The sequence below is a fragment of the Hoplias malabaricus genome, chromosome 9 (genome assembly GCF_029633855.1).
Source record: "Hoplias malabaricus isolate fHopMal1 chromosome 9, fHopMal1.hap1, whole genome shotgun sequence".
NCBI classification, from domain to species: Eukaryota; Metazoa; Chordata; class Actinopteri; order Characiformes; family Erythrinidae; genus Hoplias; species Hoplias malabaricus.
Window position 1 is genome coordinate 23,379,779 of NC_089808.1, and position 15,137 is coordinate 23,394,915.

At 40.5% G+C, this 15,137-nt stretch overlaps 1 protein-coding gene across 1 annotated transcript in view; it reads right to left on the bottom strand.

The window, feature by feature from the left end:
• Positions 1–123: 123 nt before the first annotated feature.
• The window catches only part of ak5 (adenylate kinase 5), a 61,356-nt gene continuing 46,342 nt past the window's right edge, over positions 124–15,137 (bottom strand). Inside the window, exons 9-14 of the mRNA XM_066681349.1 lie at positions 13,855–13,894; positions 13,197–13,241; positions 7,276–7,439; positions 3,122–3,238; positions 2,390–2,584; positions 124–1,208 (exon numbers count right to left, since the gene is read on the bottom strand). Coding sequence (XP_066537446.1) covers positions 1,143–1,208; positions 2,390–2,584; positions 3,122–3,238; positions 7,276–7,439; positions 13,197–13,241; positions 13,855–13,894 — 627 coding nt within the window. The 3' untranslated portion in view covers positions 124–1,142. The remainder of the gene's footprint in view (positions 1,209–2,389; positions 2,585–3,121; positions 3,239–7,275; positions 7,440–13,196; positions 13,242–13,854; positions 13,895–15,137) is intronic.

Consider the following 15,137-nt stretch of genomic DNA (forward strand, 5'->3'; position numbering starts at 1 on the left):
GTAATGTAGCCACAAGATGGCGCTAGTGTAGAACTAACAATGAACTAATGAACTTTAATAGAAGTGCAGTCCTATTATGTAAATGTAAAAGTCCAGACACAAAACAAATCCCAAAGTGTCTCCATGCGAAAGACAGAGTTCATGTTTATTGATTGAGAAACATCGCTTACATATCATTCTTTCTTCTGCATCAGTCCATTTACACAGTCTGACTCCATGGTCTTCAAAACACTCCGAACTGAACTGAACGTAGGAATAGGTTTATTTCATCCAAACATTTCAGAAGTAATAGAAGAACCAGACATCAAGGTCTTCCTTGAGCCTGAGGCCAGACAACAGTAAAATACAAAGTCTGAATGTATATATATTTTATTTATTTATTTATTTTTTGTCTTTTTGTTTAATACACAAAAGCGACTGGCTTATTGATCATACTGCTGGCATGCTGTAGTGCACTAGGACTTTTGGAGAGACGTGATGAGGTGGTGTCCATCTGCTCTGTTCTTGTTGCTTATTGAAAAATGGGCTGAAGCTGCATTTACACAACAGCTCTGCTTAAAACGTAAAGGTGAGGAGAAATGGAGTTGTTTAGCAAGAAGCTTGATATAGCTTTTAAAACTTTTAATTTCATCTGATGTTTTATAATCTGCTGAACGTTTGTGCATTTAAATATTTTTCTCTCATTCCTCTCAGCACTGATGTAAGAGTATAGCTTGAAGCTCTTTAGCTGCTGTGTGTCCAAATTAACTTCAGGTTTGCATAAAGATCAGTCAATTGCAGTTGTTTCTTGCTGTTAGCCTGCATTGCTCTGTGCTTTTGTGCAAGAGTACCACCTGTCTCTGTGGAAAATGAATGGAAGCCAGAAAACACCTTTGCTCTGCTGTAACGTAAATGAAGCGCTCTTACAGGACGCAGCTGAAGAACTCAGTAGAGCCTTATAAGACTTGTTTAACAACAAGCAGGCGAGTGTAATAAGTGTGATACATGTGGAGGTGATTTCTGTTGAGCTGCTTATGTACAGCAAGGAAGAAAAGGTGGCAAGACACAGAAGTCACGTGTGTGGCATTTATCCTTGTCCTGTGGGTTATGGTGGCTGAGATGACGGTGCGGTCCAGCAGGGGGCAGTGATGTGGTTCTGGCCTTTAGCAAGAGTCCAGGACCGAGCAGATCTGCTCAAACACCTCGTCTGGGGGCTGTTCGGCATCAATCTGCGTTCATACACAGACACACACACACACACACACAAATGTTTGCTTTCTGGTTGTGAAAAATAGGGCACGGTGAAACGTCACTACACTAATGAATCTTCAGGAAAAACACATGGATCCTTTCTGCTACAATGAGGAGAGGAACATCTTGGTTTATCTGGAGATGTGATGATGTTGGTTGTAGGTGAAAATGTGTAGACACTTGATTACACCTTTGAGTAAAGATGATTCCAGTCTGTTATAGTAAGAGCACTGAAAAAGCCCTGTAACAGCTGTATTTCTGATGTTTCCACTAGATGCTCCTGCTGCTGTCAGAAATCTGCATTCCCCCCTGAGTTCAGCAGATATAAAATTTATAATTGTTCCAACCAACAAGTAGATTTTTTTTAAGTGGAAGGGAAAAGACAAGAATTGAAAAACTACCGTTTTTCCCTCTCTTCAGCACTGCCTCGGTCTGACATAAGCCTAGAGAATCATTTCTCCAGCTGTGTGCGTTGGCTGAACTGACCAGCGTGTTTCGACATGCTGCAGCGGCAGTCATTGTAGATATATTACATATCACTTAAAACAGAAATATTGAGGGCCTAGATGCCAGGAAAATTTACAGCGAAAAAAAGAGTGGAAAAACTAAATTAACACCGACCCAGAGTCACTCACTGAGGTGTAGAGTAGTAAACATGAAAAAACAGCTCAATATGTAAACAAAAGCTTATCAATGACTTCTTCCTTTTCCAGTCTGACCGCCGCCCGCAAATACACTTGTTTCTGGCTACAGTTGAGAGAGAGGAGTTTACACAGCACTTCTTGGTCTGATTCACATATCTGTTTCTTTGTTTCAGTATGGGCTCCCTGTCTGTGTGGGTCTATAACAGAGTTAAAGAACACACCTGAAGGGGTTTGGACCTGATCTTAATCAAGGCACATGTGGTCTATGTGAGCTTGTGCTTTCAGGGAACTGACAGATGGCTGAAGTAGGTAAACTTTAGCCACTCTTGCAGCTGTTTTGATCAAATCTGTGGTTCTCAGCCTGCCTTCTCAGGCTTCGTCTTGGTGATCGGGCGCATCTCTTAAATGGGATTTTGGTTAACGTCCTAAACTTGAGGCAAAAGTAGCTGCCAGTGAAGAAATTACTTGGTGAAGCACTAATAGCTCAGCTTTATGTAAGAAGCACTAATACCCACCCTGTGCAGCACTCCTGTGTGTTCATAGTGGCTGATGACTGGTGTGATGCTGCTGCAGAAGCTGTGGACCCTGCGGCGAGAGTCTGAGTCTCTAGCTTCTCTCGAACGCAAACTGGAGCAGGTTCTCTGCTGTAGACGCAGACTCATCGTCTCTGCACTGCACTCCAACAGCAGAACCACACATGGCTGCCCCATCTGACACACACAAACACAGATAGTGTGATGCAGTAGCCAACTGAGAACACACTGGTGTTAATGGGGTCTGAGGGGGTGCAGGTGGCACAAGCTGCAAAGGTTATAAAACTCACACTGCTGGCGCGCACTTGCATCTATTTGTTTGTCATCTATTTAGCATTGTCTTCTACAAATTTTTCTAAGCAATAATCATTAAACAAAGCACGGTAAAATTCAGCATAAACTATCAACAGCTTCTGAATTCTGGGCTTCATAAGAATGAAAAAAAACCTTAATCTTTTGTGATTTTGGGGCCATTTCTGATTAAATGTTAAAAGAATAAATGATAAAGGACTCTATCTGCGCTCTTTCCCTCAGCAGATAAAGAACCATGTGCAGCATTAGTGTTTGATACGATTAGACTGTTAAGTGTCTGTTTAACGCTGCGTTTCTGGCGTCATGCAGCAGGGCCGTGTGTTACGTGCTTCAAGGAACAAGGCTGGGTTTCTGGCACGTAGCATTCCTCCCTCTCTCCATCTCTGACAACAACTCACTGACCTTGGTCTCATACTCCTCAGCCTGCCGCAGGTCCCTCGGGAATCCGGTGACCAGGAAACCTTTCCCATGCCGCACTGTAGACTCCATAGACTCACACAGGAGATCCAAAAGTGTGTCCTGCACACAAACACACACAAAGTGCATAAATGAAAGTAGGGACGTATATGCAAACCGGTCTCCAAAGTCCAGGACCTGAGCCGAATGTGGCCACTGACAGGTTTTAATTGGCCCAGAGCTTGTCGTATCTGTTAAGACGCACTATGAGAAACTCACTCGTACAGTTTACATTCATGTGCACCTTGAGCTGTAGAGTACTGACTATATAAAGATGCCCTGGCCCCTCGTCTGATGTCCCTTTCACACATGCGCGGTGTGTGGTAATCCAGAAATGTTCCGGACTTTACCCAGAGGAGCTGTATGTGTGAACATGGCCACACGCAACATTCGTCCCGGACATTACCCGGACTTTATCCTCCTGGTGCCCTGGTGAAGACTCCGGGTAAAGTCTGAGTTTCTCCTGCATGTACAGCCCAGGCACTGCGCCATGCCTACAGCACATGTCTCATTTCCTGTGGCGAGAGCGCACCTGAGGCAAAAAAATCTCCCGCTGTGAGCTGCATGTGTGAATGACTGCGCCAAGACGTCTCCGGAGCTTTTCTAGAAATTCTCAGATGTTCATGTGTGAAAAGGCATATGTCTCCAATCACAACAGACCTGTGAGAGCGCAAAGACAAGGTTAAATGCAGAAAAACAGACACAAAAAGCGCACAGAGAAATAGGAGTCTTGATGGAGAAGAAAGAGAACTGAGCAAAAACGGCCAAAAAAAGCCAGAGCTGCTGCTGCTCCTTGAGGTGAACAGCAAGCGGCTCACTATCATTTATAGGAACAGGTGCTGAAACCATTCATTCTGAATGCTTTTGTGGGGTTTTTACCAAAACAGATCACAGACGTTTCAAGAATCCAGAACTGTGCTCACTCATGAAAAAGAGTCAGAATGTCTCTTATAAATGTAGCCCACCAGGCAATGTGTTGAAGTTTTCCCTTTAACCGACCTTTAACTTCTGCGGTGCTGTACATTCCTTTGGAACACACAATAGTTGCTAAAGTGTTTTTTTTTTTCTGTCTAGACCCTAAAAAGAAATCATGTTAAAATTTAATAATGACTACAGCCGTCTGATTATAACGCACATGCCTCTTAAATATATAGAAGTCAGCATTTAAAAGAAATCTTAATATCTTTAAAGTATTTAAATCTGCGTCACACCTGCATGTTATCGGTATATATAAAACAAATATAGTTTTACATATATTTACAGCAGTGACGATTGCTCTAAGACTGCAAGGGAAGCTCAGCTTCCCCTAAAATGTAAAAAAATAAGTGATCAAATATATACTGTTGTGTGACATGTCAGTGAATAAATATGCACTACATCGCGCTCAACTTTTGTTCAGAATCAGCTTCTTATCACTGGTAAAAACGCGGCTTTCCTCTCAATCATTCCCGCAGTTTCACAGTGATTTAAGCAGTGAGGACGCTGAGCATCCACAGAGTTCAATAGCGAAGCAGCAAAGTGCAGCGAAATGAGACGAGTCATTGGATAAATGCTGGGCTTTGTCCCGCCCATCGGACGCTCAGCGTCTCTGGGGGTCTCTGGGGCAGTGGGCTGGCCTCGGCTGGCCCGGACACTCAGCTTCTGCATGATGATTGGATGATCTGTCTGAGGCGGAATCCCTTTTTGATTGACAGTGAAATGAGCAAATCAGCGATCCTTTGGTGTAAAGATCCGTGGGAGCACAGGCGGACACACTTCCCATGGGCCAAGGCCGTTTAAGCAGCCTAGCTCTGCTGGCCATTGAGAGGACACTAGTCAAGTCCCTGGAAAAGACGCCTTGTTGGTACGACAGGGTCACAGATCATTTTCTTCAAAAGGAACGGAGGGTAGAATTTACATATAAATAAACCGACACATTTTATGATGCAGGCCGAAATTGAGCTTCCCCTCCTTGAAAGACCAGCATCCGCCACTGATTTACAGCATGTTTGCCTAATCATATACAGTGTAGAGCACTGTGTTCAAATCATGAAATGCATAAAATCATAACAAATGTTTTCTTAAAAAATACACAGAACACATCATTTTATCATGACACACGTAAACACAGTGCGCGCACACACACAGATTTAGATGTCTGCAAATATTAATAATGCCCACGTTGCCTGGCAACTCCTCTGTAACATAAATCATCTGATTACCTCCGACTCTCAGTGAGGCACATGCCAAACTCTCAGAGCAAAGGAAACCACTGACCAGACGGTTCAGCTGTAATCTCTGAGACAACACACTCACCGCATGGAGTCCTCATCTCTAAAGCCCTGGCATCACTATAATCTAGCATGCCCATCAATAACACAAATGTTTGCTCTCACAGTCCTGAAAAATACAAATATTTTTAGCTGCATCAAAACCGACAGCTGGAAACATGTTACAAAAAAAATTTAAACCCCATTTAAAATCCTCTATTTCTTTTTTCTTTTCTGTGAGTGTATCGCAATAGCAACATGTTCAAACGTGCCTGTGTTATTATTATTATTAATTATTTATGTCATGTGTTCCTGCATGCGAAGATATCCCTGAAATTCTGTTGCAATGTATTGCAAGAAGCTTAGAAGCAAAAAAAATGCTAGTTCCATTTTTGTGGTTCCTGTCGACAAGTTTTAAAACCACTGATGGACTCTTCCTTAATCATTGACCACCATTTTGTAGCAAAGAAATTGTCTTTGGCAAAGGCAAATCTAAGGAAAAACACTATTCTGCCAGAATAAATAGATCTTAGCAGTGTTTTTCTGTTAAAACCAAGAGCAAGAAGGATTGGTAAAACCTTGGTTTAACCTTGAACTTAAAATCAGTCCTTGTCAAGTATTTGTGCAAATCATTCCAAGATAATGGGCTAGATCTCTCTCTCTCTCTAGCCGATCAGTTGTATCCAACCCCATCATCCCCTCCAAGCTTCCCTGTTCTCCATGACTTCTTTCAATTGAATAATGTTCATCCCTGTGACCTTCATGATGGTGTCCAGCCAATGGGTTGTTGGTCTTCCCTGTTTCTTTTTACCGCTGAACATTCCTAGTTGTATTCCTTTTTCCAGCGAATACACCCTTATCCCATGTCCAAAGTAGGTCAGTTTCTGTCTAGTGATCTTGCCTAGACAGAGGGACACCTCTGGGTTAAGACGTTCCAGAACAGCTTTGTTGGCGGCCCTGGCTGTCCATGGGGTAATTAGGAGTCTTCTCCAACACCACAGCTCCAAAGCATTGATTATCCTTCTGGTGGTTTTCGTCAGTGCCCATGTCTCACATCTGTATGTTGTGATTGGGAAGATTTTGGCTGTGATCAGCCTTTGGATGGGGGTGACCTAGACATCCTTGCACTTCCATATTTGGTCCATGCTCACCATGGCCACACACCCCAGCGCTAATTCATGCTTGATCACTGCTCCCAGGCCTCCACTGTGATCAATGAGAACTAAGCTAGTCCTAAAAACTGCTTAAACAAAGTCAGACCTAAGTATTTAAATGTGTTTAACTACATTAATGTAAATGTCAGAACATTAGGCAACATATGGCTGGATGATATCAAACTGATAATGAATGTACTGAAATCATACATTGTGTTGTATACGTCCACTTTTTTAATTTGAGTCGTATAAGACTCATTTTATTGGACCTTACTCCAAATACTGCCAGTTAAGTGCTCTTTATGTTGATCTGAGCCTAATGAGAGATTTGTATGTTTACTGTTGAATGTGTTTACTCTTGAAATTGAGTGTTTTTAAACCTCTTAGTGCTGACTCTTCCTCTTTGGATATTTTTCTCTCTTTTTTTTGAGTAGTTTAATGTTGAGTTGCTTAGGGAGTTTTTAGGCAGATAAAATCAGATATCCAATCTGTGTTTCCTGTGAAATTTCAAGAGCACCACTGTGATATTTCTCACAATTATATATAAACAAACAAAAAAAAAGATTTACTGAGACAAGGCTGCAACGGAACAACCTGGAATGCTTTCATACTTTCCATCTGACGCAAGTGTTAAATGTGGTGAAGAATGGATAATTGTTCTTTTTCTTTGTAAGTGGTGTTAAATTGCTGTCCTAACCTCAGGAAGTTTCTCTCCTCTCTCCAAAAGGTCTCTGAGGTAGCGTCCCCTCTCACTGTGAGACTGTAGCTCACTGCACAGAATGTCTCCGGGGTATAGACGCCTCAGTCCGTACTGTTCCTCAACCTTCTCACACTGGAGAGCTTTCCCTGAGCCAGGACCACCTAAAATACACACACACAGACCATCATTGTCATCATTACCATCATTAGTGGTTGATTAGTACATCATCCAGTTGATATGCCGATATCATGCCGGTATTCAGATTTTTAGCACCAGCAATGGACATTTATAACTCTAGAGATGGGCTTTTCAAATGGGCTTTTAAATAGATTAATAATGTATATTATCGATTTCAACTAGTAGGTAATGAAACCACACGCTTCTGAGTCACGTAATGGCTTCCCGAAGGTATTGGTGATAATTCTGTTGAAAAGAGGTATACCATATAGAAAAGAAAAGGCTTCTCAGAAAGCTTTATGCTTCAGGAGAAATTATTTTTCAATCATGAGTGACATGCAAAATTGCACTGTGATACTGTGAAATGAATAATTATGAGTAACTATAAATAATGATTGAATAAAACACTTTTTTGGATGATTAATCTAAAGCAGGGACATTTAATCCTTTTTCTCCAGGTATTTTTACCTGGCTACAAAAATAAAAAGATGCACACGATGATGTTATTTTCTGCACACAGGGACTGAACACAAGCTCCTGCTTTGGGGGATGATTTCGATCCTCATTCAGGGGACCATAAACAAAACTCCATGATGCTACATTTCTCTACTGACACTAATGTTGCCTCTTTATTATAAAAATACAATAAACCAGCGCTACTGGATTACATTACAAAAATATGAAAATGTCAAAGTAAGAAAATGAAAGCATAAAAAAAGGTTTATGACAATGATGTTTTATTATATGGCACTCTCATGTCTCACAGATGACCCCCCCCCCCCCCCCCCAGCCGCGCCTGTCCTTGGGTTTGTTCAACAGTTTAAACATCTCTGGTTTAGAGTATTTATTTGATGCATTTGATAATTACAAAGTATCTACAAACTATTTAACTACTTGCCCAAAATAATCAAAACAGCATGGTAATTCACTGTAGGCTTTGACTGATTAAAATCTTTGAAGTCTTGAATCTCTGCAGCAAAACAATTAAAAAAAAAATTCCTCATCTTTAGAGGGAGAGTGTTTACTTACTCCTGCACTGCCAGACTCTCTACAGCAGGAAATTTCACTGACTGCGTGTAAATGGACCAGTCACAAGTCTGCTATTTTGGCATGACGTGCAGAAGTATGTCTTTATGATTCAGGTCAGACCAGTAAGAGCCAGTACAAAACGATACACAGACGTACGTATATGTGGATGTACAGAGCTAATCAGAATTCAACAGGCAGAATCCCGGCAGTGAGGTTAATGCACTGAAAGTATCAGACTCTCTGTCAGCTTGTGGGCGGAGCGTCTGTGGCTCAGACTCATGTTGACCAGGTAGACAATGTAACATCACAGACGTATGAAGTGTTAAGCAGGCTACAGTTCTTTACAATTCCGGGCATTCACTGAATCTGGCATAAATCCAGTGAACCACTAATAACTGAATGCGCTTTTAACCTCCATCACAATTAAACAGAAGTGGGACAGAGATGCTGAATGTGTGCATGTTGTACTAGAGGATGAACTGTACATTAAAAAGCAGAGAGATTGTTAAATAGAAGAACAGGGGGTATGTTATTGTTGACTCCATCATCTGCACCTCTGCATTATCTTCACAAACCCTACAGGGTCACATACCCACCCCCATCCTTCTCATCATTACCATTCTCCATGAGTTCAACCCGTCTTATCTATTCATACAGACAGCAGCTGGTCTACCTTGTGGCAAAGGCGTATCCACAGCCAAGAGACACGCTCCATTACTCGATTCCTTCCACAAGGAGCCTTGCTTTAAATTGCTTTTTTCTCCTTGAAATCTCTGGCCAGATTTGGACATTTTCATGTTCAATTATCAAAGTAAAAATTATTCTCTCCAAAACTGCTTGTAGTGGGATAATAGTCAAGCTGGGACCTGGGCCACCTGCTAGACCACTCCCAACCACCAGTGGCAGACACAGACTTACCCCCTCAGGAACAAGCAGCAATCAGAGACACCTGTGTTTCACTGTACTTAAGAGAAGCTCTCCCACAACTTAGTGCTTAGTCATGGTGCTTGCTCTTTAGAGTGTGATTACTAGGCTGGCTGGTAATTTGGTAAAGGACCTTGAGTTTCTCTGGGTTCTAACTACTCTTCTTCTTCACTTCTTTTCCAGAATAAATCCTCTCAAGCATTACATGTTAGGGTTTCTCAAGTTCTATCCTTTTCTGTACACACCTTGCTGTAATTAGCTTTTCAACTAGTTTCTATTTACAATATTTGGTCTTCTCTTAGAGCTGTGGTGAGCTACAGGGTCCATGTCAAGGATTTAGCATTCTGGCATTCATTAGTTCTTAGATATTTTTTTTAAATCTTATTTATTTCAAGCTTCGGGTATAAATTAACTAAAAATCGCATTCCCAAGTGACATTAGACATGCCTCATCTCTGACTGTTCTTAAATCCAAGCTCAAAACACATTTCTATCACCTAGCTTTAGCAGCTGTTAATCTTTTGAGAGGTGGATTGATGCCTGTGTTCATGTTTAAGTGGTGACCAAAAGACTTATGTTCTTTTCTTGTAAAACATGTTGTTTTTAAATGTACTTATATGATCCTGTCTTTTATTCTCCTTTGTATTCTGTCCTGATACTTAGTGTCATATTCACACCCTGACTAAGAGTTTGAATCACCCTGAAGTCATCCTATTGTTCGAGAGAGAGTACATCTTAGTTCAGTCATTGGTGGAGACTCAGTTTAGTGAGCCACGTTAAAGCTCATTTTCATCCCCCTATTTGGCAAGATTCTCTTCAGAGCTACTTACAATTTAAATCATGTTACAGAGGCAGGTGAATGGTGTTAGGGATCCAGGGAGGAAACCGAGCCTTAGCTTGTTGTGTAAAGTAGCAGTCTTCTCCTCTACGCTTCAATAAGACTTGTTTAGTGACGATCCAATCATGCCATTTACAACATGCTAATTAGTGTACAAAAGTATGTAAAACTTATCCGCATTAGTCTTTTAGCTCCAGGGTTGAAACAAACATGCAATTGTCAAGACGACAAACATGTCTTGTTTGATGGACTACGCTACTGGATGGTGTTTAAAGATTTTTCCCCAAACTAGTCCTTTAACGTAACAGACAATTGACAGCACTGTGTTTAGCATTCTCCTTCCGTCAGTGGCTTTCTCCTCAAGTCAGAATAACAGTGTCTGTAAAGAATGCGCCAGGGGACTTTGAAACAAAAGCCGAGCACAGCTCAGAAACGAGAATGGCAACTAGGGCAGATGGAGGCAGGGGGAGATGGCACAGATCCCTCTGCTTTAAGAACAGTGGAAGACTGGCTTCAGAAAATTCTTGGTTTCCTCAGTGCCAACAAAGCACTGCAATGTAATAGTCATGAAATGTCTATATTTCCTATTTTGCAAATATTTTATCTATTTTTAAAATCTGTCTTAACCACAGAGGCCAATATTGGTTCATTGGTGATAATGATGTACACAGTAAATTCGCCAGTGTTAAATCAACACTGTTACTGTAATAATTTAACACACAGTGTTAACACTAACAGTGTTGATTTAACACTGGTGAATTTACTGTGTACTTCTGAAACATTTTGGCCTGAAGCACATTTGTTCCAGCAGTAAGCTGAAAGACTGTATTAGCTGAGACAGAGAACAATGTCTTAAATGTATATAAACACAGAGTAGATGTAGATGTAAAGTCAGTGCATTGTAAACAGTCCTTTAAGCAGAAGGTAGGAGTTAAAGGAAAAAAAGCATCAAAACCCACACAACACAAAACTCCTGAAACTAGGCTCAAAACAAACGTGTGTGTGCCCCCTTTAACTCGGACCAAACCTGTGAGGATGACAATGTCCTACAAATGGTCTAATTTGGGGAGCTGTTTTTGTAAGTGAAAAATGTTGATGCTGTTATTACAGATCTGTGATGAAAATATTGACATTTAATTCCATTCTCTTTCACTGATGGCGGCAGACACTAAAAGATAAGACTATCGCACCATGAAAGCACAGTTTGAGAGGGGGGTGGTGGCAAAAATCGATTACCAAACATTTCGCTGGACATGCGGCATTTATAATTAAAGGTTTCAGCTTTCATTGCCTTCCCACCTCTCGTTCTGCAGTTACCAGATAATGCCTTTAAACCATTAGAAATCTGGAGCTATTACTGAGACTAAGCCATTGAATTAAGTTCACTATCTTGTCATGACAGGACCAAGCCCTGGATGGCTGAGGCTCCTAAGAGCTTCTGAACTTCTTCATTTCAATAAGGGAAAGTCTAATTCAGTCTAATTCAAAATAGGTTTAGTTTCAAACTGTCCTCATAAATGATTCAAATGCCTGATCTGATGATGCATTCTCAAGCCAAATTTCTCATTCCTCCTACATGGGCAATGAGATTCAGGTAGAGCCTTTTCGGGTGAAGTCTGACCAATTCCTTTTAATTCCATTATTAAAGCACAATATTGTACTGTGTTTGATGTGCTGTAATAGTATTATATAATGAAATTAAATTGAAAATCATTGGTTACAGCAATATTTTTTTAACTTGCTCTCACTTGTGTCATAATGTGGTTTATCTCAAATTTATCTAATTTGTTTTTGGCCAGAAATGATGCAAGAAAATCACTCTCTCTTCTGTGTCAATGTCTCATGAGCCCTGCACTACCAGAGGTCCACATTCAAAATGTTAGTTCCTATATATTCATTCATCATTTGATCAAATTGATGAAAAAGCAGGATACCAATAAATAAAATTAATATTCAATATGCATTCTGTGTCAACAGCTGAGTTTGCTCTTCGATTTAATAACTATTTGTTTTAAATATCACAAAAATATGAAAACATTGCCAACAGTTGGTCAACATTTTTATATTATATTCCAATATGTTCTCTCCTACTTATGAGTATGGATTGAAATAATACGCAGAGATACTGCACATTCAACAATTTCTCCAGAAATAACTTGTACAATATTGCAGCATGCTTCTGTTACTGCGATAACTGACGAATAGGGGTCAGCTACCTGGTTTTTTTTTAAGCCATAATATAAAAACTATTTTTATTTGATTCTGTCTAGACAGAACTTCTTTCAATATAGCCAACCAGTCTCTTGCTCCCAAAGGATTGTGGGAGGTCATCTGTGATGGCCACAGCAACTTGTTCCATTCTGACAGGTACCTGAGCACTGCTGGAGAAATGATTTATCTGCTCACCCAGTCTCTACCCTTACAATTACTGCAAAAACTCACACTATAGTGTTTTACTGTCCTTCCATTCAGATGCCATTCAGCCACAGCATCCTGCACGAAGTATTGTCACTGTGTTAAAGCTGGACCTCCTCCTTCATTAACCTTTATCACTGAGACCCAATTAGCAGACTATAGGGATTCTGGCCAGAGAAGCCAGCTAATTGATTCCTCCCTCTTTCCCTTGTCTTTTCCCAGAGATGCACAGCATGACTCTTTGCTTTTTGTTTCTTAATTGACCTATAAGGAAAAAAAATGTACAAAAGGTGGATCTAAAAATACAGCACCCATTTAGAGAGGCTTTTTTTTGGGGGGGGGGGGGTGTATTCTTATAACGACAGCACATCTACCTAGAGAGAAATTAAAAAGCATTCATCATCAGATCAGAGCATATTGTCTTGCATGGAGAATCATAGTAATAAACAGGTAAATTAGGATCTCTACAGAGAGGAGGTAGGGAATGTGATAACAAGCAAGTGAGATGGTTTTAATGGCTTCGGCACTGAACATACCAATCACGAAGATGACCTTTGGTTTCTTCTTCTCCATGGGAAAGCCTGCAAGACAGAGACTGTGTATCAAACCTGAACAACACAAATTGGCACAGCATGCTGTGTGCACCAATTAATATGCAGATGTGTGAATAGTTGTACCTGCAACTCATTTTTATTTCCTTGTATAATTCCTCTGAGGTTTAATAAAATACAATGCTCTATGACCTGACCTAGACAAAAATAAACGTCCCACACTATGCACCTGGCCGGATCAATAAACACTTTGGAGGAATGAGTGCTCTGGCACTAGGCTTAGACAGAGAACTGCGTATCTGTGCTTTCAAACCTACCGTTTATAGGGAGGTTATTTTTGGATGTAGTTTGGGCGATGCAAATGTCTGTTTCGGAGTGGCAAATGACTGCAGTGTTTGAATATGACCTCAGTTAATACACGGGGGGAAGCAGTGGATTTGCTAAATTCAAATTGATATATTATTTCCACATGAATATATTGCATCAACACAATCACTGCCACAAGTAAATAAACTGAAAAACAAAACCATGTTGAAGTAATGTTTTATTCATGTGAAAACTCGGCATTTGAATCAAATGAATATTTTTTCAGTGAACGCAGGGGTATGAACACACAAAATCAATAAAGGTACATTGGACTCACTTTCTTCCCTCTGCTCTGCATATCCCACTTCTTCAGCAGCCTGTTAGAGTGAGAAAAGTTCAGTTTAAATGAATATAAGGATCACGTGGCTGTGAACACACTCGCAGCAACACCTGACATGTTTGTGTGCCGGAGCTGATGGATTTTAATGCCATTCTAAGTTTAAAACCTAATATACGGCTGGATCTGCTGCGCTGAATGGGCTCCTGCCGAGTTAAATGCACTTCAGCTCTGCTGGAGTAACTACCTTTGTAACAATGAATGTGCAAGTGGTGATTTTACTGTTCAGCTTCTCCGCAGGATGCATGCGATATAAGATGAGATATTTGTGTTCGGTCCAAAATGTGTCTCTTGTCTCAGAATATTTACACATAAGATTACAGGTAAAAAAAAGGCACAAATTAGTTTTTTTTTAACTTATTTTTGTTTCAGGGTAAACAATAAAAACACACTGAACTGAACTGAATTTTTTTCATTCCTCATGTGGTTCTCAAATCCCGAAGCCATCACAATCAGTTAGGTGTGACTTCTTTCAATCCAACGAAGTCTTTGTCATTATTGCCAGATCTAACACCTTACATTCATCCAAACACCTGCCACTTTAGTTCCGCTTTATGACTTTTCAGACTGTTTCTGCACGACTGTTTCTAATGAGAGAAATCAAACTATCAGCCTTTCAAAGTCATGTTTACTTCTGGGACACATAAAACATTATGTGCCTTCATCCAGTACATACTGTCATTTTGGAGTTTGCATCTCACACCATTTACACGAGTGCACCGATATTTTTTATTCATAAATAACTTAACATTTACTTCCTCAAAACAAGACGGCACTCAGAAATAATTTTATGAAATTCAAATCAAAATAGAATAATTTCTCTTCTACTTGAACTCAGACAAGTGAGGCATGGACACCACTTTCACCAGAACTTCCCTACTTTATTATTATTATTATTATTGTTAATTACTAATTAATATAAAATTAAATCACTGAATATTCTGTGAGTTAATTAGGGTTGATTAGTTAAAGAAAATTTGAGGCTTGGGGAAAACCGTGAAAACAAGAACGGCTTATGTGCAGATAATAGACACAGACAGGGTTAAGAGGGAAAGTGATCCATGGGCTGCTGTGTGTGAAACTGATCTAGGGCTGTGAGGAAATGTGTGATGTGGGGTAGTGGAAGCTCTGTGTGTGTGTGTGTGTGTGAGAGAGAGAGAGAGAGAGAGTTGGGGAGACTGGGTGTCAATGATGAGCTGAGTTGCGATGTGGGTGGGCCAGAC